The sequence below is a fragment of the Pteropus medius genome, unplaced genomic scaffold, assembly GCF_902729225.1.
Source record: "Pteropus medius unplaced genomic scaffold, Ma_sr-lr_union100, whole genome shotgun sequence".
NCBI classification, from domain to species: domain Eukaryota; kingdom Metazoa; phylum Chordata; class Mammalia; order Chiroptera; family Pteropodidae; genus Pteropus; species Pteropus medius.
The window spans coordinates 249,741-270,569 of NW_024350398.1; the positions used below are offsets into that span (position 1 = coordinate 249,741).

Sequence of the window (20,829 nt, forward strand, 5' to 3'; positions counted from 1 at the left end):
GTGTGAATGCGTGTGTGCGTGTGTGCTGCTTTGCATGTGTATGTGTGCGTGCGTGCATGCTGGAGTGCGCGTGCGTGTGTGCAGTGTGTGCGTGTGCGAGCACGCGTGCGTGTCAGGGTGGCTGCCACACTGCAGTCGTAGGGCGGTCAGGCTGGGCGCGGACACGGGAAGCGGGGTGGACGGGGCTGATCTGAGCCGGGGGGCAGGGAGGACCATCAGCGCTGGAGCAGGGCCCCCAGCCCCTATTTGGTGTCAGATGTGTCCGGGGAACCCTGGGTCACCGTGGCGGTGGTGCTGGGACCGCTGGTAGGACCCCATGCTGATCGGGGTCGAGGGCCAGGGCTGCAGCATGGCTGGGGGTAGGGTGGGGCAGGGAGCACGGTGCCCGGGCCGGCTGGGCCTGCGGCCTTGCACCCATGGCCACAGCGTCACCCAGCCACAGCCGCCCGGTGCTGGGAGGAGCGCAGGCCCGTCGGAGCCCACGGAGCCCCTGCCGTGGAGGCCAGGCCGGGTGCGCCATGCACCAAGGCCCCCTGCCCCCACCCCGCCGCGTTCAGGAGAACTCACGTCCGAGTTGCGAGTCCAGAGGACACTGCACATCAGGCGAGGTGTCCCAGCCCATGCCCTTACTGTGACGGCCCTGCACGTGTGCCCTCGCCCACAGGGCGATGTGTGCACGGATCCTCCTGGGGACAGGCACGAGCCGCGCTGCTTTCAGGACGGCAGGAGACAGATCGCGGGGGTCGGGGTGGAGTTGGGAGGAGGAGGCCGGGACAGAGGTGGGGAGCAGGGTCCAGGCTGAGGCGAGAAGTGAGCGGAACAGTGAGCGAAAACGGGGTGCGGGGCTCGGGGGAGGGCGGCGACGCGGCCACCCTGCTCGAGGACAGGGACGGGCTCTTCCTGCGGCCTGGGCCCCAGCGGGGGACTCCCCACCCCCCGACAGCACACAGCAGTTACCCCGGAGGGCGGGACCCAGTCAGGGTGGGGTGGCCGCATCACCGCACGTGGGTCCCAAAGGCGGGAGCAGAGGGAAGCTCGTGGCCTCAGTGCCGGGAGCGACCCCGGGCGGGAGGCTCGGACCTGGCTCCAGAGTGGATGGCGGCCGCCAGGTCAAAGAGGCCCGGGCTCTCACCACATCCCCTGCGGCCTGCGCCCCGTCCTTGTCCCACTTCCACTGCCCCCCACTTCTGCTTGGCTCCCAGGGACCCTGAGTGCCGACCTCCTGGGGGCCCAGAAGACCAGAGCACGCTGTGCAGCCACTTCCCAGGCGCAGTGCCCACAGAGCTGGTCGGCCCTCCCGGCTGGCAGCGCGCTGTGCCGGCCCAGGGACAGCTCAGTGAGCTCTGCGCCTGGCAGGTGGGTTGCCCGAGACCCCAGTGACAAGGCTGCTGGGGGTCCCAGGCCCGGGACGGGCGCCCACAGGGAGAAAGGCTGGGCCACTGCCAGGGCCTGCACTGTCTCAGTAGCAGCCTTGCTGGGCCGCATCAGTGGGTGGCCTTCTGGGTCTGCGCCCGTCAGCAAGCCAGAGCCATCGTGCCCAGCCTGACCCGAGGCCAGCAGAGGCAGGAGCGGAGACGCTGGCCAGAGGGAGGTCCCACCCAGCCACCCAGCAGGAGCCGGAGCCGGCCGGGCCCAGAACTCAGGGAGCCAGTGGGGACGGCCCCGGCCTCTGCCATCCACGGCTGGGCAGCATGGCGCTGGGAGGATGGCTGAGCCGGCCGGGGCCGCGGTGGGGGCCCTACTCGAAGGACAGCAGGTCAGGGTGTGGGCCCTCACTGTCCAGGCCGCTGTCCTCTGGCCGCTCAGCCGGGCTGGTGGGGCTCGGGCTGAGTGAGCGGCTGTTTCTCTGGACAGGTCCGGGAGAGGGGGCCCTTCCGCCCTCGGTGGCCTTCAGCCTGGCCTCATCCTGGCTGTCCTGGTGGATCAGGTCGGGGACCGACAGGGACGGCTGGCCATTGGGCAGAGCCCCGCCCCCATGCACCACGTCCATGGTGACCTCTGCGGGGACGGGCGGAGCGTCCTGGGGCTGGCCGGGGACCAGCTCGGCCCCGCAGTCCAGGCTGCTCAGGACGGGCTGGGAGGAGATCAGCATGTCCCGTGTGGTCTTCAGGGCCCGAGGGGTGCGCTTCCGGGCCGCGGGAGGCGGCGGGGGCTCCAGGCGGGGGAACGCTTCCCACGGCCTGCAAAGGGACAGTGACACGCATGTTGGCGGTGGCCGCCCCCGCCCGGGACAGCGCGGGGACCCTGTGGCCGGAGTGCAGGTGGCTCTTGGTCTGTGACCGTGGAGCCTGGGCAGGAAGCCCTGTCGGGCGCAGGCGTCACACGGCGGGGACCCCCACCGCCCCCCTCCCGCCCCGGCCCTTGGCTTCTCCGCCCACAGTCAGGGCGGCGCCCACAGCTCACGGCGGCTGCGCCAAGTCCACCTCCAGCTTCTGGGCCACGGCGGTTATCGTCCGCTCGGTCGTCCTAACTGGAACCTCAGGGCCCAGTGCTCGCTCCCCATGCAGCCCACTGCAGGGCGCGTGAGGCCTGGGGCCCAGCCCGCGTCACATGGCACCCTTGCATCCCTTCCTGGGGTCACTGTCCCCTGGAGACCCTAGCTGGCCCCTGGCCCCCAGTGGGCCCACAGACCTGTGGGCATGGGGGCTACACTCACCTGCCACCTCCGCCACTGGCCAGCTGGGCTTCCGCAGCTGCGTTGACCTCCACGGTGCCCGCACTGGCCCCGCTCCAGGGCTCTCTGCACTGTAGGAGGTCACTCGCTCTGGTTCCCACGGCCTGGCCCAGGTCCTCGAGGTGCTGGCTGCCGCCTCCCCAGAGCCCTGGCCCGCCGTGTTCTGCAGAGCCCAGGGCGGCAGAGCTGGGGGCCGGCGACCAGGACGAGCGGGGGAAGGGGCGGCCGGACTGCGGCTGGGGCGTGAGGGCGGCGTTCACGTTCTCGAACATGCCGCAGGCAGCTGTGGAGGGAGAGAGCCGTGAGGGGCCGTGCGCCCCGCCCTGCCCGCGGCTCCGGATGTCCAGCAGGCACCCCCGAACCTTCCAGCCCCGCCTTCTCGATGGAGACTACTTAATCTGTGAGCAGCTTCAGCTCGAAAGCTGACTTGCCCTTGACTCATGCTTGACCCCTCGCCTGGGTGGCTGAGCCCGCTGAGGATGAGCACGAGGCAGCGGAGTGGGATGTTCCCACGGTGCCCCCACTCGGCCTGGGACAGAGCTGGCAGAGGGACGGGGCGTCGGCCTGGAACTGGGGCCACCCCACTGAGCAGCCAGGGGCGCAGTGCCTGCGGGCTCCGCGGGCAGGACTTGCCATCTGCACACAGGCGCCAAGCGGCCGGAGCGCGTCACCCCCGGGGCCAGTGCTCAGCTCCAAGGAGGCAGGAGGCAGGAGGCACGGACACGCAGCTCGCTGTGCCCTCGGGAGGCGGGCACGGCAAGGCGTCTACTCGCAGGCGAAGAACATGGGCTCAGAGGGACGAACGGCCGGAGCCACAGGGCCACTTATGGCGAGGCTGGCCCGGAACCGGTTGCCGCCCCTAGAGTCGGGCCTCTTGGTACCTGCCCCGCTTGGCCCCGCCAGGCCTGCCTGCGGACGGTGCTCCGGGGACCGCCCCTTGCTAGAACAAGCCTGTCATGGGCAGTGCGGGCCCACGGGTCGTGAGCGCGCACAGGGCCGAGGCTGCGTCTCATCCATCTTTGTATCTCGGACAGCTGGCCTGGGCCTGGCACACAGTAGGTGCTCAGTAAACATGTGGAGTCGACGGGCCAAACCCACCTTGCCGACAGAGAACTGCGGAGGCCGAAGGCACAGCTCCAGCGCGTGTCATACAGACGGCTCAGAGCCAGGCGGTCCGCACAGTGGCACGGGCCACCTCTGCCTGCCCAGAACCCAGCTCAACCTCGGGGCCGCAGCCCACTCTGCTCCCACCCCCGGCGGCGGCCCCATAACGTCGCCCTGGGCAGGGTTCCAGTCGGGGTGGCCTCTCTCCTGTCAGCCCGTCTGCCGAGTACGCCCTCGCCAAGCCTCCCTGAGCCGGGCGAGGATGCTCCCTCCCGCCACCTTTGCGCGACCGATTCCCCCGCGCTGGGCCGGGGAGCTGCTCTCTGCGTGGTTTCGGCAGGTACCCCTCCAAGCCAACGGCCTAGAAGGTCTGTTCTAAGGGACTCGGGACAGGGGCCAGCCGTGGGAGAGGACTGGAGCCCTCCCCCGTGGACGGACCCCACCGCCTCCACCTCTGAATGACCTAGACCGCTGCATAGGGCAAGCGCCACTGGGGACACGTCGGGGTGCAGAGCGAGCGCTCCCCGGGCCAGCGGTTCAGGCAGGTGGGTTCCAGGCGGAGACTCACGCTCGGGGGGAAGCCACAGCCCTCTCAACAGGGCCTCCAGCTCCTGCTCCCACTCCTGAGACCTGGCCCCTTTCACGCAGATTTGCATAATTTGCCCAGCACACCCCACTTCCTTCTAATTCTTCCTTAACTGTGGTATCTGCAAACTAGCAGAGAAGCCTTTGGAAACCAAGTCACTTAACTATTTTCCCTCAAACCAGGAGGCGCGGGGGCCACGGGGGAGCAGCGCGAATGTCACTGCCCGGCCCAGGTGCTCTGTGTTTCCTGATGTGGCTCTGGCCTTTGCCGTTGTAAAATGGTTTCTAATAAACGTGAGTGAGTTGTGGGCGCCGCCCCATCCTGGACACCCCGTGCTCCTTGCTGCCCTTCAGGACACACACACGGAATTCTTACACAACGCAGACAGCCCACCACACCCGCTACAACTCTGTCACCCTGGTCCGTCTGCTCTGTCTCTGTGACAGCGGGGAGCTCCTGGGGGCAGGGGCAGTAGCATAAGTGATGTTTATTTTCTGTGAAGTTCGGGGCCTCGCGCAATAACAGACATTCGATAAGCCGGTTTAATGGTTGACTTTCCACACGAATGCTTAAAAGCTGACCGTGCTGCGGGCCGACCTCGTGCAGAAGCAGCCCCCACACCCCCGGGACTGGTCCACGGGCCCCCGCTCCGGCTGCGAGAAGCTGCCCTTCTCTGCAATGTGGGCCTGGCTGGGGCTCCCCTCACCCCACATGCGAGGATGTGGCCCTTCCTGCAGCTTAGCACTAAGTATTTCACTTCTGCGCCCCCAGGGCTAGAGTTTTGTGGTTGAAACAATGGCACAAGGCCCTTCTAACACTTCCATACACCCCCACATGCACACCCAACAGAGGGGACATCAGGGGATACAAGTCGCCCATAGGAAAGGCGATCTCTTACCTGTCCGAGAAAGGGGCTCAGAAAGCAGGTGGGAAACAAACAGAGAGACATATTTTACATATTGACCAACCACTTGAATGTCCCCTGAGTCACCAGCACGGACACCCCACCAACCGGACGCCCAGTTCCCACGACCCTTCAGGAACCAACCCGAAGCACAGCGCGGTCACAGCCCTGCCCACAGGCCCGGCCGCCTACGGCTCCCGCCCTTCGCCCCGTGGCGCCTGGCGGTGCGGAATGCGCCAATGCACCTGTCCTGTGTGTGCAACTCACCAGATTCTAGACCAGCAGCCGCTCAGCCACGCCACGGTCCACATGAACACGGGGCGTCCGCCCGGCCACGCAGGGCTAACGGCGCAGTGGGTGGGCTCGGACACCGCACCCCCGGCGCGCGGGCTCCGTCCACGGGGGCGGAGACGGGGCACAGGGAGACGCGTCCTCCACGCTGTCCGGCAGACGTCCAAGCCGAGCGGGCCAGGCAGGAGGACAGCGCTGGGCCGTCGGAGCTCGGCCACAGCAAGGCCGCCACTACTCAAGGCACAACATGTCCACTGGAGCCCTGAAGCACCTCGTTGACACCTGTCACGACTGCCTAGAACGCGGCACCTGCGGCCTGTCTTCAGAGTGGCACGTCACCTCACCCCAGCGTGCGGGCGAGCGGGGCACCCAGGCTGGTCGCAGCCGAAGTCACTTGCGATGAGCAAAGCGCTGTTGGGTGAGCCCACTTGCGCTTCAGTGACTCGCCAAAAGCAGGTGGCGCCAACCCCGTAAAGCCATGGCTGGTCCCTACTCCCAGGAAACACACTGAAGCCTGTGCACACGAAGGGACTCTGCCTTTGTGGCCCAGCTCCCAGCAGCCCGGGGCAGTCTACGTGTGCACAGGGAGGAGCAGGAAACCCAGAGGGGGTAGAAGCAAGGGGCTTGTTCAGACAGACCCCGGAGCCGGAGGGAGACGGCGGCAGCTCGTAAGTGGCACTGAAGAGCAAAGCGGGCAGACGACATCACGCTGAGGCCTTCTCTCTGGGGACTCCCAGCCTAGACCGGCCGCCGAGGAGCCACAAGGCAGGACCCCTCTACGGTGTGACCCTTGCCCGCAGCAGGCCCACCCGTCTCTGCAAGAGAACCTGGCGGGTGAGTAGAACCACGGGTCTCCTTGTGATGTCAGCCGTGCCCGGAATGCCACCACCCAGACGGCTGGGGCGCCTCGGGAGCCGGCGTGGGAGCTGGCGCCCGCGTCCGTCCGAGCATGGAGAGCTTCTCACTCCTAAGCATCTCGGGACCGCGGATTTCCTCCTCGGCCCCGAGCGCCTTTCCCGACATTATGTCCTCACGCGCCACCAGCTTGCCAGGTAAACTCTGGTGCCACTAGGGCCACAAAAATGTAGTGTTTGAAGCTTTTGAGTACTCTACCAGATGGTGTCACAGGACCACGATTTAGTGAGAAAGTCACATTACACATGGGAGAAAATGGCTTTTCCAAATGCCGCATTCTTGCTGAGAAGTCCCAGGGTTGGTTCGCTTCTGGCCAGGGAAGGGTGGGGGACACTGTTGTCTAAGTTTTGCCTCTTGGACCCACGTGGCGTCTGGAGCTGACAGCTCGTCTGCGTGGGGCGCCCACTGGCCTAGCCCTGTCCTGACCCTGGGAACCCAGACGCACCAGCCCGGCCGCGGCAGCCTCAGAGGAGGGCCGCCGAGGGCAGACGTTGTGACATGGTATTGGCACTGTGGTCCGTGCCCCTACAGCGTCAGCATCGCGAGAGCCGCTTAGAAATGCAGAGGCTCAGGCACTGACCACAGACTACCCGGCCAGAGTCGGCCTTTCCATCCAGCCCTGCGGGCAACTCCCCTGCACATGGGACCCCTCCCGGACATCGACGTGCACACGGGACCCCCTTCTGGACATCGTGCACCCAAGGGATGCACACACAGGACCCCCAACATCCTCGCACGCACGAGACCGCCTCCCGAACACCGACGAACGCGTGCACGCACACACACGCGTGCTGAGCTGCAGGGGGGCTGAGAGCGCGCCCCGGTGGGAGCCTCCCCTGGACCTGCCGCTCAGGAACCACTGGCCCCACTTGGAGTTCCCAAGGACGCCCTCAGGACCGCTCCGCCTCTGGGGGCAGCAGAGGGCCCTCTTCACCTGGGGGTTGCCACGCAGCGCCCAGGTTGGGCCTGCGGGCACGTCCCGGGTGGGACACGAAGGGACCGCGCCCCCTCAGCTCACCGAGCCCCTTCTGCACCGCAGACATCGCGAAGAGCGCGCTCCCCACCGCGGCGCCCAGCCCGGCGCAGGCGCGGCCCCCGCCGCTCGCGAGCAGCGCCCTCCGGCACAGGCTGCGGCACGCGCTGCTCTCTCCAGGTGAGGCGTCTTGGAGCGGGGAGACGGGGAGCCCTAGAGAAGGTGCCTGCGTGCTGCCTCCCCCGCGGTCCCCTCGGGTCCCCTGCTGGGGCCCCTGGCTTCTCTGCTCCCCCTCTCGGGTGCGGTGGGCAGTGAGGCTGGTACTGGCAGCGGGGGGGCCTGCGGGAGGCGGGCGGTCTGGCTGTGCCCTGTCTGTCCCCCAAGGAGGCACCGACAGACCCCGGGCTCAGCGCGGGGGGAGGCCGTCTCCACACCAGACCAAAGCAGGGCCAGGAAGGGCGGCCCCGCCGCTCCCCACGCAGACCCCGGGCGGGGGGCGGGTGGAGGTGGCCCGAGGTCACATCTGCCTGCTTGCTGCTGCCCGGCCTCCAGCCACCCCAGACCTGCCCCGGCCTGCCCGAGGCGCAGCGTCAGACCCAGCCCTCTCCTTTGCAGACTGCGTCTTAGGGGACGCCCAGAGCGGGGAGCAGCTGAGGCGGAACTGCACTGTCTACCGGCCGTGGTTCTCCCCTTACAGCTACTTCGTGTGTGCGGACGTGGAGAGCCGCCTGGAGGCCCGCAGCTTCCCAGAGGCGCTGTGGGACGAGGGCCGGGGGGACGGCGGCCTTCCCGAGGGTCTGGCTGAGAGCGTCTGCTCCTCCTCCTCCCCGGAGGACACGTGTCCGCGAGAGGCCACGCAGAAGCCCAGGCACGGCCCGGACGCCGTGGACTCCATCACGTCCCAGGACATCCTCATGGCCTCCAGGTGGCACCCAGCCCAGCAGAGTGGCTACAAGTGTGCGGCCTGCTGCCGCATGTACCCTAGCTTGCGGTCCCTCAAGAGCCACATCAGGGGTGGCTTCAAGGAGGGCTTCAGCTGCAGGGTGTACTACCGCCGGCTCAAAGCCCTCTGGGGCAAGGAGCAGTGGGCCCGGCCTGGGGACAGGTTCTCCTCCTCGGCCAGCTGCCAGGCCTCCCAGTAGGCCAGGCCAGGCGAATGACCACGCCCCCTCATGCCACAGCGATGCCAATAAAGCGGCAAGTCACAGCCCGGCCGCGCCCAAGGGCCCTGCACGCCTGCCGTCCTTGCCGCCACCCCCGCCCCTGCAGCTAAGCTGCCGGGGACATCGGCCACCCCCGCCCCTGGCAATTCCTGAAGGCTGAGAGTCTCCTCTAAGACGGTGGCTCTCAAAGTGAGGTGCCCAGACTGCAGTGTCAGCACCCGTGAGAACCTGTTAGAAACAAAATTCTCAGGCCCCCCGAGGCCGGCCGCACCAGACACTCTGGGTGGCCTGGCAACTCGTTCTAAGCAGCTCAGCAGGTGACTCGGGCATGGCCCTGGAGGGAGGGCCTGGCCCTCACGCTGCTCCCTCGGTGACCCATCCCGGCCTCAGCTCGGGGAGCCCGCACTGAGGGACGGGGGCCGAGCGCTGTTCCGCGCTGGCGTGGGGAAGCCTCCGCTGGCAGGGACCCCGCATGGTCCGGGAGCTGCTTGGGGGTGAGAGCTCCTGAGGGCTGGGGCAGGGAGGGCGTGTCTCTGTGCGGAAGGCAGAGGGGGCGCCCTGCCACGCATGCCACAGCCCCCCACGAGGAAAGCTGCTCTGGCGGAGGCGGAACAGACTGTGGCATCTCTGCGGCGTGCGCCACCATGACGGCAGACCCGCGGGCGGCCCGGCCCTCCCCATCTCTGAACAAGCATGCCGCCGACTGGGCCCAGTGGCGCGGGGCGCCGCCGTGTCCCCCACTGTGCGGCTCACAGCTCAGCGGCCTCTCCGGGCCCCCTATCCCCACTCCCTGTGACTTGGGGCTGCGGTCCCTCTCAGGCCCCTGGCACCAACCTCCCTTTGCTCCTGCCACCCACCAGGTGGCCAACAGGTGGGGAGTAAGGTGGCCTCACCCTCCGGGCACCCACGCGTCTCCCGCAGGCATGTCACGTGGTAGAGCCCGGCGGCAGCGGCTCAACCCTGCCCGAGCCGCGAGGCCCCTCCCGGTCCTGCGCCTGACCCCGCTCCTTGCCCACCGCCCACCGCCCTGAGCTCACCGCCTGGCCCTGGCTCCCTGAAGCGCAGGTGAGTGACTCTGGGCAGGTGCCCGATGCTCACTCTGCTCTTGTTCGCCTAGATGGGAAATCCGCTTGGGCCCATGCAGACTTCTCTGCGCGCATGTCACTATCACGCGTGTCCCTCGGCTGGGCTCTGGAGGGGCTACAGGGAGGGGTGGGGGCAAGAAGGCTGCTCGGAGTTCCGCACAGTCTGCGGGAGCCAGGGAAGAACCGGCCCGTCTGCTCACGCTCCCTCCTCCAGGGCGCCGTGTCACGGGCACAGAACACGCTCGACACAAGGGCAGCCACCACCGGGGCCACCCAGGGGTCACGGCACGTGGCATGCGCTGCCGGCAGGCGCTTGAGCTGCACTTTTCCCGGGGACGAGGTGCGCCCTGCACACCGAGGTTGCGTGACTGGGACCTGGCGACTCTCCGGTCCGGTCCCGAGTGCCATGTGGGCACAGCGGGAAGTGCGCCCAGCAGGGCACTGCTGACCGGCGCAGGCGCGACTGCCCTGCAGGGCGCCTGGACGCGATCTCGGCCACTCTCCATGGCGTGTTTTAGCCGCATCTTACACACGAGACAATGCGGCTCGTCAGTCTGCCCGGCCAGACGAGGGCCGGCTCAGCTGATGCTGCCGCCACACCACACGGAGCCCCGGCCACAGCAGCCTGACTCTCGTGACATCAGCTCTTGGGTCCCTGAGCCCCTCGTGGCATGAACACCCCGCCTCCCCGCCACATCCCCCCACACCTCACAGAAGAGCCGCACCCTGCGTCGGAGCTATGTGGCCGTGACATGCGAACCCCTCTAGGCCACGCAGGCAGTGGCTGCCTGGCCTTCCGTGCAGACGGCTCTGGAACAAGCTGCCCGACCGACCGTGTGCTTTGGATGTGCAGCCAGGGACGGCGTGGCCTCGACAGGCTCGGTGATGTCTCAGAATGGCTATGACGTCATGCTTTCTGAAGCACTTGAACTGGCTGCCACTGCCACACCCCCGCACACTGGCCGGTGACAGGCCTGGGCCGGGAGAGCTGGGAACGCTGTCCATGGGGCTTGTCCCTTTGCACGGCTGGCACGTCGGCTGCCTGCGTTCTGCGGGGCTTTGGTGGCGTCCCTGATCCATGCGCTACCTGCCAACAGCATCCCTCCCCCACTTGTGGAGGTCAAAACCATCTCCAGATGTTGCCACCTGTCCGGACGAGAACCACTGGGGCAGCCGCGTGGGCTCCAGCCAGAGGCCCCATCGCCCCCCTCGGGGACGCGGGGGCTGCTTCCAACAGCGCTGCCTGGGCGCTGAGGCCTGGCTTGGGAAGGGGCGGGAGTGAGGGGACAGGAAGAGGTGGGCACAGGAAGAGGGAGGCAGGGGGGGGCGCAGGAGCAAGAAAAGACAAGAGAAAGCTTTTAGAAAAAAGAGAGGTTTATTAGCAAAAGCCACAGACAGTGACACCCCCGGGGGTAAGGGCACTTGCATGACCAGAGTCTTCCCAGAGAGTTGAGCCCACAGAGTTAACGGCAAAGTGTCAGCAGCAGGGGGCAGAGTAAAACGGAGGCGAGAGGCAAGGTCTGGAGGGAGCGGTGACGGGCAGCGCGAGGCGAGAGTCCGCACAGTTCCGTCTGCGCACTTTGCCCCCGCTCCATGCTGAGGCCTCCCGAGCCCCGAGCCTGCGCGTCCCGGGGGTCTGGGGCACACATGAAGGCAGGTGGCCCTGGCGTCCACTTGTCCTCCACATAAGCTTGAGCAGAGGTGCGTTAGAGGGGACAGGGCTGAGCTGCAGAGCGAGGAGTCGGGGCTGGGGACGTGCAGGGGACGTCGGGTCTGCAGGGCTCCCCTTCACGGCCCCTGGAGCTGTCCTGTGTCTCCCACCCCCGCAGCCCCCGCAGGTGCTGGTCTGGGTCTCCCTGTGGAGGATGAGGCCAAGGCAGGCGCCTGGACCCCGGGGAGCACTCTGGGCGAGGGTCCCCGGTCCAGTTCCTCTCCTCCCTCCACAGGCCCATCAGGGCCCCTGGAGGACCTGTCCCCACCCAGCTCTCACCTGGCCATCAGAGCCAGCCACACCCACCCCCAGCCCACTGGCTTCACTAGACTGGGTCCTCGGCGCCGGCCTGCAGGCAGTGGGCCTCGAGGCCGGGCCCTGCACCCCCGAAGGCACCAGTGCTGTGATGCCCGGGCACCCGCTGGGGGAGCCCCTGGTTCCAGCTGCCCTGTCCTCACGAACCTGCACCCAGCCCCACACTGACCAGGGGATGAGATGAGCAGAGCCACCTCCTCGACCCAGTCCACCGCTGGTTCCCACACCCCAGAGGCCCACGGCCCTTGCCACCAGCCGCACGCGCCCACGGGCCCTTCCCACGCACGCGGCCGTCCCGCCTCCGACACCCAGGCTGACACGAAGCTGCCACTCGCTGCCACTCGCGTAGATTACAAAGCGACATCACGGCCGAGGACCTCCTTTGTGGGGCAGCCTCATCCTCACCAACTGACCCTCGAATGGCCTGTCACCTGTCGCCCAGTACAAAGACCTACTTCCCTGAACGCACTGCTCGGGCCCCTGGCAGCCGTCCACGGCCCTCCCGCCTCCCTGAAGCCAGCGGAGCCGCCCGCAGGCACAGGGACCGCGTGGGGCCGAGATGGCAAAACGGCTGCTCGCTGGGCTCAAGGACCGGCCCGCAGACCCGGGCGAGGGTGGCACAGCGGTGGCCCCTGACCCAAGTGGCAGTGATTCTGAAGAGGGCACCTGCGCTGTCTTGGCCACCGGCTCCTGCTCCTGTTTCGCAGTGAGAACCGACCGCTCCCGCCCAGTGCGGGCTGGCCGAGGGGCGTCGGGCTCAGGGGCTCTGAGGCCTTCGGGGGCAGGACGCTCGGAAAGCTGCAGCGGCGTAGCCCGGGCAGGACGCGGAGCGCTGGGGCTCGCAGGCGGGAAGTGGGCAGACCAGAGTGACCGGTGGCCGCAGAGAGGCCATTCTCCCACGGGCATTCCCAGCAGGGCCTGGGCGCTGTCCAGCACCAGCTCCCAGTGAAGCGACACTAACACCCAGCCACGGAACACGTGTGGGTGCAGCTCGGCTCACACCACGTGACACGGCCCACGTGCACGCTCACACCGAAGAGACCACCCTGTCCGCGGGGCAGGGTCGGGCGACCCGAACACCCTCACACAAAGCACCTGAGAACGTACGACGCCCCCTTCCCAGTCCAGTCCAGCCACAGAGCGGGGAGCGCGAGGGGCTGCTGGGCACACAGACGCAGCACGGGGTGTCCTCCGGGGAACTCTGTCCCAAAGCCGCGGGCCCGCAAGGCCCCCGGCCCACACACTGCAGCGGGGGAGGAGCCGACGGCCTCAGGGAGCCGGTGCCCCGTCTCCTCGTCTGAAGCGGTAACTGTGCCGGCAGCCAGCACGGCAGCGCCCCCTCCCGGCCCCGCCTACACGGCCACCTCGTCGTCGAGGCTGTCGCCCAGCGCCTGGCGCCGCCGCAGGTGCTGCAGGCGGGGCGGGTCCTCCTCGCTGTCCTCGCTGGCGGACTCGTCCTCGGAGGCGATGCCTGACTCGCGGAACCGCAGCAGCTCCAGGCTGCCCAGCAGCGGCGGGCCCGGGGCCGCCGCGGGCAGGCGGAAGCACTCCAGCCGCACCAAGCAGTCGTGCCTACCTAGGGGGCTGCCCGCCGCGTGCGCCAGCTCAGCCAGGCCCGCGCCCGGGGGCGGCGAGGGCAGGTCCTCCGGCTTCGGGGTGCTGGGGTCGCAGAGCACGGGCAGGGCGCCTGAGCGGAAGGCGATCTCCAGCAGGCTGTCCTGGGAGCCCCCTGCGGAGAGAGGAGGAGGAGGGTGTCAGCAGGGTGCCGGGTTCGGGACAACCCCCTCCCCCCCACCCCACAGCTCCAGGCAGGTGACACGCCCGCCCACAGAACGGCCTCACAGGGGTGTGGCAAGGAGGGTGCAGGGGTGACCTTCAGTGTGGCCTTGTGAGTTGGCACTAACTAGAGGGGAGCAGGGGCTCAGCACACAGAAACACGAGGCCCAGAGGCTTCCTGCTGTGCGGTCCCGGGCCAGGCCTTCCGCCGCCGTGTCCCAGGCCACACAGACTTCCCGCCGTCCAGCCTCGGGGACCGGGCCTGGGACTGGGGGATAGCTTGGGGGCCTGCCGGTGTGACCCTCAGCTCCACACCTTCTCATCCTTAACCCGAGTGGGTTTCCTCGTCTCTGACGTGGGCACATTACCCACGTCTACAGGGACTGAGATCATGCACACAAAATCCTGTCGCAGTCTCTGCCACGACAGGTGACCAGTGGACGTGTGCTGGCCCACAGGCAACACAGAGCGGGCATGCCAACAGCCCAGACGAGTTCAGGGGGCGGTGTGGCCGTGTGCGGTCTTCTGGCTCAACCCAGTCTGGTTGGAGACAGCTGGGCACGGAGGCCGCGGCCAGGAACCTGTGCGCTCAGCAGCACGGGGGCCGGCCAGTGGCCCCTCTGCCTTAGCCACCGCGCAGCCATCAGGAGGCCAGCAGCCTCTAGTGCGCCGCGGGGCTGTGAAATGCACAGGGCAGAGGGCAGCCCGCGAGCGGCCAGGCCCCGGCAGAGCTCAGCAGAGCACGACCTGCAGTGGGCACACTGGGAGTCTGGGTGGCCTCGGGACGGCACGCGTCCCCACAGGGAGATGAAGGGACATGTGGCGGTGACACTCGAGGTCACGTCCGGGCACTAGACTAGTAGACAGCCAAGGCTCCTCTGGCCCCGCTGCGTGTGCCCCACGGAGGGTGCGGACAGGACAAACAAGCGGCCTTGACTCCTGTGAGACAGTGGGGCAGGTCGGGGGCCGTGAGGCACCTGAGCGCGGGGGGAGCCCGTGGGGTGGCGGGGCCGGGCGGCCGGGCTTACTGGCGCTCTGTCCCGACAGCCTCCGCTCCAGCTCCCGCACCTGGCCGACCAGCAGGGAGACGTGCTGCAGCGCGTCGCGGTTCTGCAGCAGCAGCTGGTGCACGCGGGCCTGCGCCTCCAGCCGCGCCGCCGCCTCGGCCGCCAGCTGCTCCTTCAGCAGGTGGACCTGCGGGGGGCGGGGAGACGGGGTGAGGCGCCGATCGGCAGGGGGACCTGTGGGTGGCGGAGACGGGCGCACGATCGCAGGGGGGACCCGTGGCATGGAGACGGGTGAGGCTGCCGACGGGCAGGGGGATCCCAGGGCATGGAGACGGTGAGTCACGATCGGCAGGGGGACCTGTGGGTGGCGGGGAGACGGGGTGAGGCGCCGATCGGCAGGGGGACCTGTGGGTGGCGGGGAGACGGGGCGAGGCACCCACAGTCAGGGCCAACGGCAGTCGCGGGCGGACGCCCGACAGAGGCGCCTTCCGCGTTCAGGCCCGGACACACGGGCGGGCCAGCTCAGAGCAGGGACAGTGAGCCCCTGGACCACCTTTCCTCCCCTGGACACACCGAGGAGTTGGAGATGCACGCGCCTTTTCTAAACAAGGGAGCAGTCGTCACGAAGCCCTGCGTGCTTGTCTGTGGGTGTCGGCTTTGGGCCCTGACCCCTGTGCCTTTCTTACCCCCATGGCACCCGCCGGGTTCTCCATCTGCAATTCGGGTGTGACCGGGTGTGGGGATGACCTCAGTGGGAAGACCCTGGCCTAGAGACGCTACGCCACAGGCAGGAACACTGTTCACACACGTGCGACCTTAGAGGTGCAGAAGGGGCCTCTGGGGGCATTCCAGAAGGGGGCGAGTGAACTTGGTGGCCTGCTCCAGGGCAGCCTGTGGGAAGGAGCGTTTTCCTTGACCAAAAATGGAGTGTGGCTGAAGATCCAGAGCAGGCGGCTGCCTGCTCCGTGAACTTGAGGACCGACCTTGGGTGGGCCCTGCTTCTAAGTGGAGCCACTGAGGAGACAGGCTGCCACGTGCATGAGTGCTCCGAGGGGGCCAGGGGACCTGGAGTGAGTCTGTCCACTGCGAGGCGCTGCTAAGGGCCCAGATGAAGCTGGTCAGACGTCGGCCTCACCTGCTGCCCAGGTCAGCAAAGAGAGACCCAGGGGGGCGAGAACGGGGCGGGGTGATGCCGGTGGTGGGTGGCTATCAGGCTTTATCCGCCTTGGAAACGGAGCACAGAGACACTTCTCCCGAGAGTCCCTGGGCCCTGCTGGTTCTGAGGGACAGGAGGAGCAGCCTGGACCTTCCACCCGCAACTAAGGCCACTCGTTCCAAGCGGGGGATGGTCAAGAGAGCTGCTGAGCAGACGGAAGGGTCGCCTTTCTGAGGCGCACAGACCGGGGAGCCGGCACCCTCACTGCGCCTGCGGGGGCTCCGTGCTCGGCTCCCACGCTCGGCCCACACACCCCGTCTGCACACCCAGCAGATCAGGCCAGCAGGAGCGGGGCCACGAGCCAGAGGTCCTCCCTCTGCCACTGCAGCCACCTCGCTTCGGCCTGGACCTCGCTGTCCCCATCTCTCAACCAAGAGAGCCACCTATGGCTCCATGTCCGGGGGACGGAGCCTGCAGTCCCCGGGCGAGGAGGAAGAGGCGGGAGCTGCCCTGCAGGCCGGCCCGGGCCACACGCTGCTTTGCAGACACGGGTGCAGCACCGCAGCCGTTCCAGACCCCGGGAACCCCAAGCACTTGCTGCCGCTGCCCCCGGCCGGCACCCACAAGCCGTCCGCCTTTGCAGGGGCCACAGTGCGTCGGGCTCCATACAGCTGAGACAGTCTGTGCCCGTGAACCCCGCCCTAGGCTGAGTGGACGCTGCGTGGCCGGCCCCCGGCAACAAAGAGCCTGTCTGTCCCCACGCGTGCAGCCCGCAGAGAGAGCCGAGCGCCTGCCCCAGCACACCGCGCCGCAGAGGGACGTGTTTATTGTGCCCAGCGCCCGCCTCAGGACCCCAGACGCCTCCACGGCCGCAGGCCGCGTTGGCCTCTGGGAGGCGCGGCCACACTCTCTGGGTCGGAGCGTGAGTGCCTTGGCCACGACCGGCCTGGTCACAGGCTGTCGTGAAGGCCACTCAGGAGTGCAGTGTCCAGCTGCAGTTCCACCCTGCACCCCCCGGCTCCAGGCCACCCGAAATGGATTCCCGCCCTCAGCCCGTCCAGTGCCCCAGACTGCTGCCCGCCGCCCGCTGCCCGCCGCCCGCGGCCCACTTGCCTGGACTCCGGCTCCTCCATCGGAAGTGGGGGCAGGGCCAGGCTGAAGTGAGGAGCACAGGCACGTGGGGCAGAGAACCAGAGCAGTGCGCCCCCTCCCACACTGGACCCGGTGCCGGCCACATGCGCAGGCGGGGGCGTGGCAGGGGCCAGGGTGCTGGCACCTGGGACAGCTGCAAGGACACATGCTCGGTCTAGGGCCTCTGCCGGCCACACCTCCAACGTGAAGTTTCAGTGACCGTCACTTATTGCACAAGGAGCGCAGTGGCAGCCGGTGGAGGAGGGAGCTCGGAGTGCAGGCGGTGCTCGGCAGCACCCAGGCTGTCCAGGCGATCGCTGGGAGCTGGCACCCAGGACAGAGAGGGCCTGACGCGACTGCGGCCCACTAGCCACAGGCTCAGAGCGACAGCCTGCGGCCACACAGACACCGCCACGTCCCAGCACTGGCTCGAGGCTCGCCACTCCCCCAGCCACACTCCCCAGCATCTGGTCATTTAAAAGCAGGAAGCAGGCGCAGCCGGGCCAGCCCCATGCCAGGTCGGGGGGCGGGAGGCAGGGGGCGGGGCGTCAGGTCGGGGCTGGGTGTCTGCACTACATCTAACCTGGAACCGTGGGCAGCTGGCCAGCAGCACCTCTGCCCCGTACCTCCAGGACCAAGGCGGCCCTGCCAGACCAGCCCTGACAACACGGAGAGACGCCAGGAGAGCGTAAGGTCTGAGACCGAGCCAGGCCACGCCGAGGAGGTCTCAGGCCGGGGCCAGCAACAGCAGGACCAGACTGGCCCCTACGGGTGGGTGGAGGTGTAAGTAACAAGGGCCCCAGGATGCACGTGTTTGCAAGAAACTCATCATCCTCAGCTCTTCCCCGGAGCCACCAGGGGGACGTGGACGCACCCAGAGGAGAGGGGGGGTACGCCCCAGTGTGAGGCCACAGCACCACCCACCATGACGTGGGACGGGGTGCGGGTGGCGGCGGTGGGGAGGCCCGGGGCCGAACACTGTTAAGAAGTGCAGGACACCTCTGCCACCTCCTGGCAGCAAAGAAAGATGCAACTGACGGTGGCCGGAGTCTGCCCTCGGGACACAGGGAGGTAGAGGAGCCCGTCAGGGGCTGACTGGTGGCCTCGCGGTCCTCTCTGAGCTGAATTAAGACTGTGGAAGTCTGCGACTCAAAGTCCTTTCCCCAGCGTGGGACACGGGTGCACTAAGGTGGTCTTTCGAGCATGTCACGGCCCGACCGAGAGGCAACCGGGGCACGGCATCTCCTACCAACAGATGCGGGGCGCAGGCTAAGGGCGCCCGGCCTGCGGGCGTGGCCAGGCTGAGGCCCGTGAAGGGGCCCGCGACCCCACACCCTGGCCTGCCCTGCTCTAGGTCACATCTCCGAGGAGAGGGCCAGGGCAGTGGCGTGCTGCTGACAGACTCTCAGGGTGTCACTGTGACACGAGAAGCATGAGAAGTCACAGGTCCCTGGCTTTGTGACGGAGCGGCCACCACCACACTTCCTGTGCAGACTGTACTCAGAAACAGCTTCTCTACTACCGAGCAGTGACTTCGAATTCAAATGGGTCTGGTGACATTCGCTGTGAATATGCAGCAAGCCCACTCGTGGACAAATAATAATCGCTTGGCAACTGATAGGCCAGAAGAGGAACGCATCACGGCTGCGGAACAGATCCGTATTCGATGGAGAGGCTTCTAGAAGCACTGTGTGTGGCGGGGGGCGTCTGCTGCAGCCGCAGGCTTGGTGCTGCTTGCTGTCAGCACCACACAGGGGGCGGCCACACGGGCTTTAACTGGAGAGGAACTCTGTTACTTGGCAAAGAGCAATGATCTCCCCCAAACACAAGAGGCCACCAACGACACTCGTCTCTGCTGCTGTTTGGGGAGCGCCTGCAAACCCCCCAGCCTCGCGCACGCTCACATCACGGGCAAGCAGTGCCCAGCGACCCGCTCTCTCGAACGCGGCTGCAAGAGGCACGGGGAGGCCTGCGCCTCTGGCCCAGGGCGGGCAGGCGGGTCCAAGGTCTTTTCAAGACCCGAGCTGCAGCCAACCTGGCCCCGGCGCGGCTTCCCCAAGGGAGCTCTGGCAAGGACAGCTCTGCCCGGTGACTTGCCCCAATGCGGGCATGGACCTGGCCGGGTCCATCTGGCCCAGCAGACTCCAACGCTGGGGCACGGGCCACCTGTCCAGCCCTCCCCCAACTCCCCGCCCGAAGGGGCCCCCTTGCTGTCCTCACCCCCTTAGCTACTGACGCCGCCAAGCCAGACCACGGCAGTCAGCCCTTAAACGGCACGAGTGGCCGTGTCCTGCCCACTGCCCGACCGCCGGGAGCGAGGACAGGCCCAGACTCAGGGGTCTGAGGCAGATGGGGTGCTGGCCCTCAGTGGGAGGAAGCAGAAGGCAGAGGGGGGTCGCTCACCCTCCTTGGCAAAGCAGCAGCACCCCAACAAGTCTATGGGGCACAGACAACACTGTTCCTGGGACTGGAGCCGACGCTTCTCGTTTGGGCTCAGACAATGCACCCGAGCTCCTGGGAGTCACGTCACATCACGACTCCCAGGCTGACTGGCACCAACCCCCGGGTCAGCAGGAGGCTGACGTGGGCGTGGGGACCTGTGCAGATAGGCCGGTCGGGGTGCCAGGAAGTGGTCTCTGCCAGGGCGTTCGTCCACACGCACAGTCACGGGCTCCCACGTGCAAAGCCTTCCCACCCCCTCGCCCCCAGGGAGTGGGGGACCGTGTGCGCCGGCCTCCCACCAGCTCGCCACACCCCCCTCAGCCGCCAAGCCAGCCAAGCCAAGCCCGGAGCGGGTCCAGCACTGGCCCCACACAGGCAGCAGAGCGCCCGGGCCCCCACTTTGAACCTGCCCGGGACCCCTGCTGGGGAAGGCGCGCGGGGGAGGGAGGGGAGGCAGAGGAGAACCTGGGCCACGGCCACTTGCGTCTGCTGAGTCTGCTGCTGGAGGAGCTGCTGCAGCAGCTGCACCTGGTGTCCGGAGGCCAGCGGCGTCCCCGTGCCCAGGCCCGGGGCCTGCGAGGTCGGTGGCAGCAGCGTCCTGGGCGAGGCCGTCAGCACGGGCTCTGGGGGGTGGGCTGCCACCTGGAGGGAAGAGAGGACAGGCGTGACCTGGGCAGGGGCCACTGTGGGGCCACGCTCTCTGGTGTGTGTGTGTGTGACGTGTCCCACTTAAGCCGAGGGCTAGACACGCAATGTCCTCTAGGGAAGTGGTGTGACTGCCTGGCTGGTGTGCAGAAAGCCCACCCGGACCCGTCACTGCGGCAACGTGGCCGACCGTGGACGGGTGACACTGTCCGACCCCTGCCCCACTTCCGGCTGTGCCCATGGCTGAGCTCCTCGAGGTTCTGGACCTGCACACAGCTCCTGCCGCCCCACTGCAGGAGCGGACACTGCCACTGTCCACCTGCCCCGCCATGTCCTTAGGGCCCCCAGGGTCTGGCCCTCCCAAGCTGTGGCCACTGGACGGAGAGGCTGTGGGAGGGGGCTGCTCCTACCCACCGACCGTGACGGTGCACCGGGAAGAGGGGGCCCCGAAGCGGACAGGGTCTGGCGAGCCCCCGTTAGTGCAGAGTGGTCTGGCCTGCCCTCTGTCCCTCACAGGGCGGGTGGGCACTGTCACGAAGTCGGCTTCTACGAGCCAGAGCATCTGACTGCTGGGACAGACACTTCTGCTCCTGGTGCCTCGGACGCATGGGAGGCAGACACCCAGTCACGGAAGACCATGGCCCCCAAGGGAACGTCAGGCACACGCTGGGACCCGAGTCGCCTGCCAGGCCAGGCAGGCTGAACCTGCTCGATGACCGACTGGCCCCACAGCCGCCCCCTGTGTGCACGAGGCGCCCACGACACGGCACCGGGCTGGGACTCCCGGCGTTTGTCAGGGTCGCCCCGGGGCTTTTGTCCTGTCTTCGGGTTGCAGTTTAGCCTCAAGCTCTGCGTTTCTTAGTCTGAGTTCTATCCGGCCCTCATCGTCCTGCCCGCAGCCGGGAGGCAGGATTGGTGGTGCCCGAGCTGGTCTCGCGGGGGCCAGGCACA

The 20,829-nt window shown here is 67.8% G+C and overlaps 3 protein-coding genes across 4 annotated transcripts in view; 1 reads left to right on the plus strand and 2 right to left on the minus strand.

Moving 5' to 3' along the window:
• Nucleotides 1-41: 41 nt before the first annotated feature.
• CUNH1orf226 (chromosome unknown C1orf226 homolog) lies at nt 42-13,194 on the minus strand. The gene is made up of 3 exons (XM_039839838.1): nt 13,086-13,194; nt 2,657-2,957; nt 42-2,180 (listed from the first exon to the last, which is right to left on the minus strand). Exons 2-3 carry the CDS (start codon nt 2,944-2,946, stop codon nt 1,739-1,741), a joined length of 732 nt encoding a protein of 243 aa, XP_039695772.1. The 5' UTR covers nt 2,947-2,957; nt 13,086-13,194; the 3' UTR covers nt 42-1,738.
• Nucleotides 5,879-8,697, plus strand: SPATA46 (spermatogenesis associated 46). The gene is made up of 2 exons (XM_039839839.1): nt 5,879-6,611; nt 7,514-8,697. Exons 1-2 carry the CDS (start codon nt 6,509-6,511, stop codon nt 8,587-8,589), a joined length of 1,179 nt encoding a protein of 392 aa, XP_039695773.1. The 5' UTR covers nt 5,879-6,508; the 3' UTR covers nt 8,590-8,697.
• The window catches only part of NOS1AP (nitric oxide synthase 1 adaptor protein), an 87,308-nt gene continuing 79,552 nt past the window's right edge, over nt 13,074-20,829 (minus strand). For both annotated transcript variants that reach the window (XM_039839836.1, XM_039839837.1), the window contains exons 8-10: nt 19,699-19,875; nt 14,526-14,691; nt 13,074-13,450 (exon numbers count right to left, since the gene is read on the minus strand). In XM_039839836.1, coding sequence (XP_039695770.1) covers nt 13,074-13,450; nt 14,526-14,691; nt 19,699-19,875 — 720 coding nt within the window. The remainder of the gene's footprint in view (nt 13,451-14,525; nt 14,692-19,698; nt 19,876-20,829) is intronic.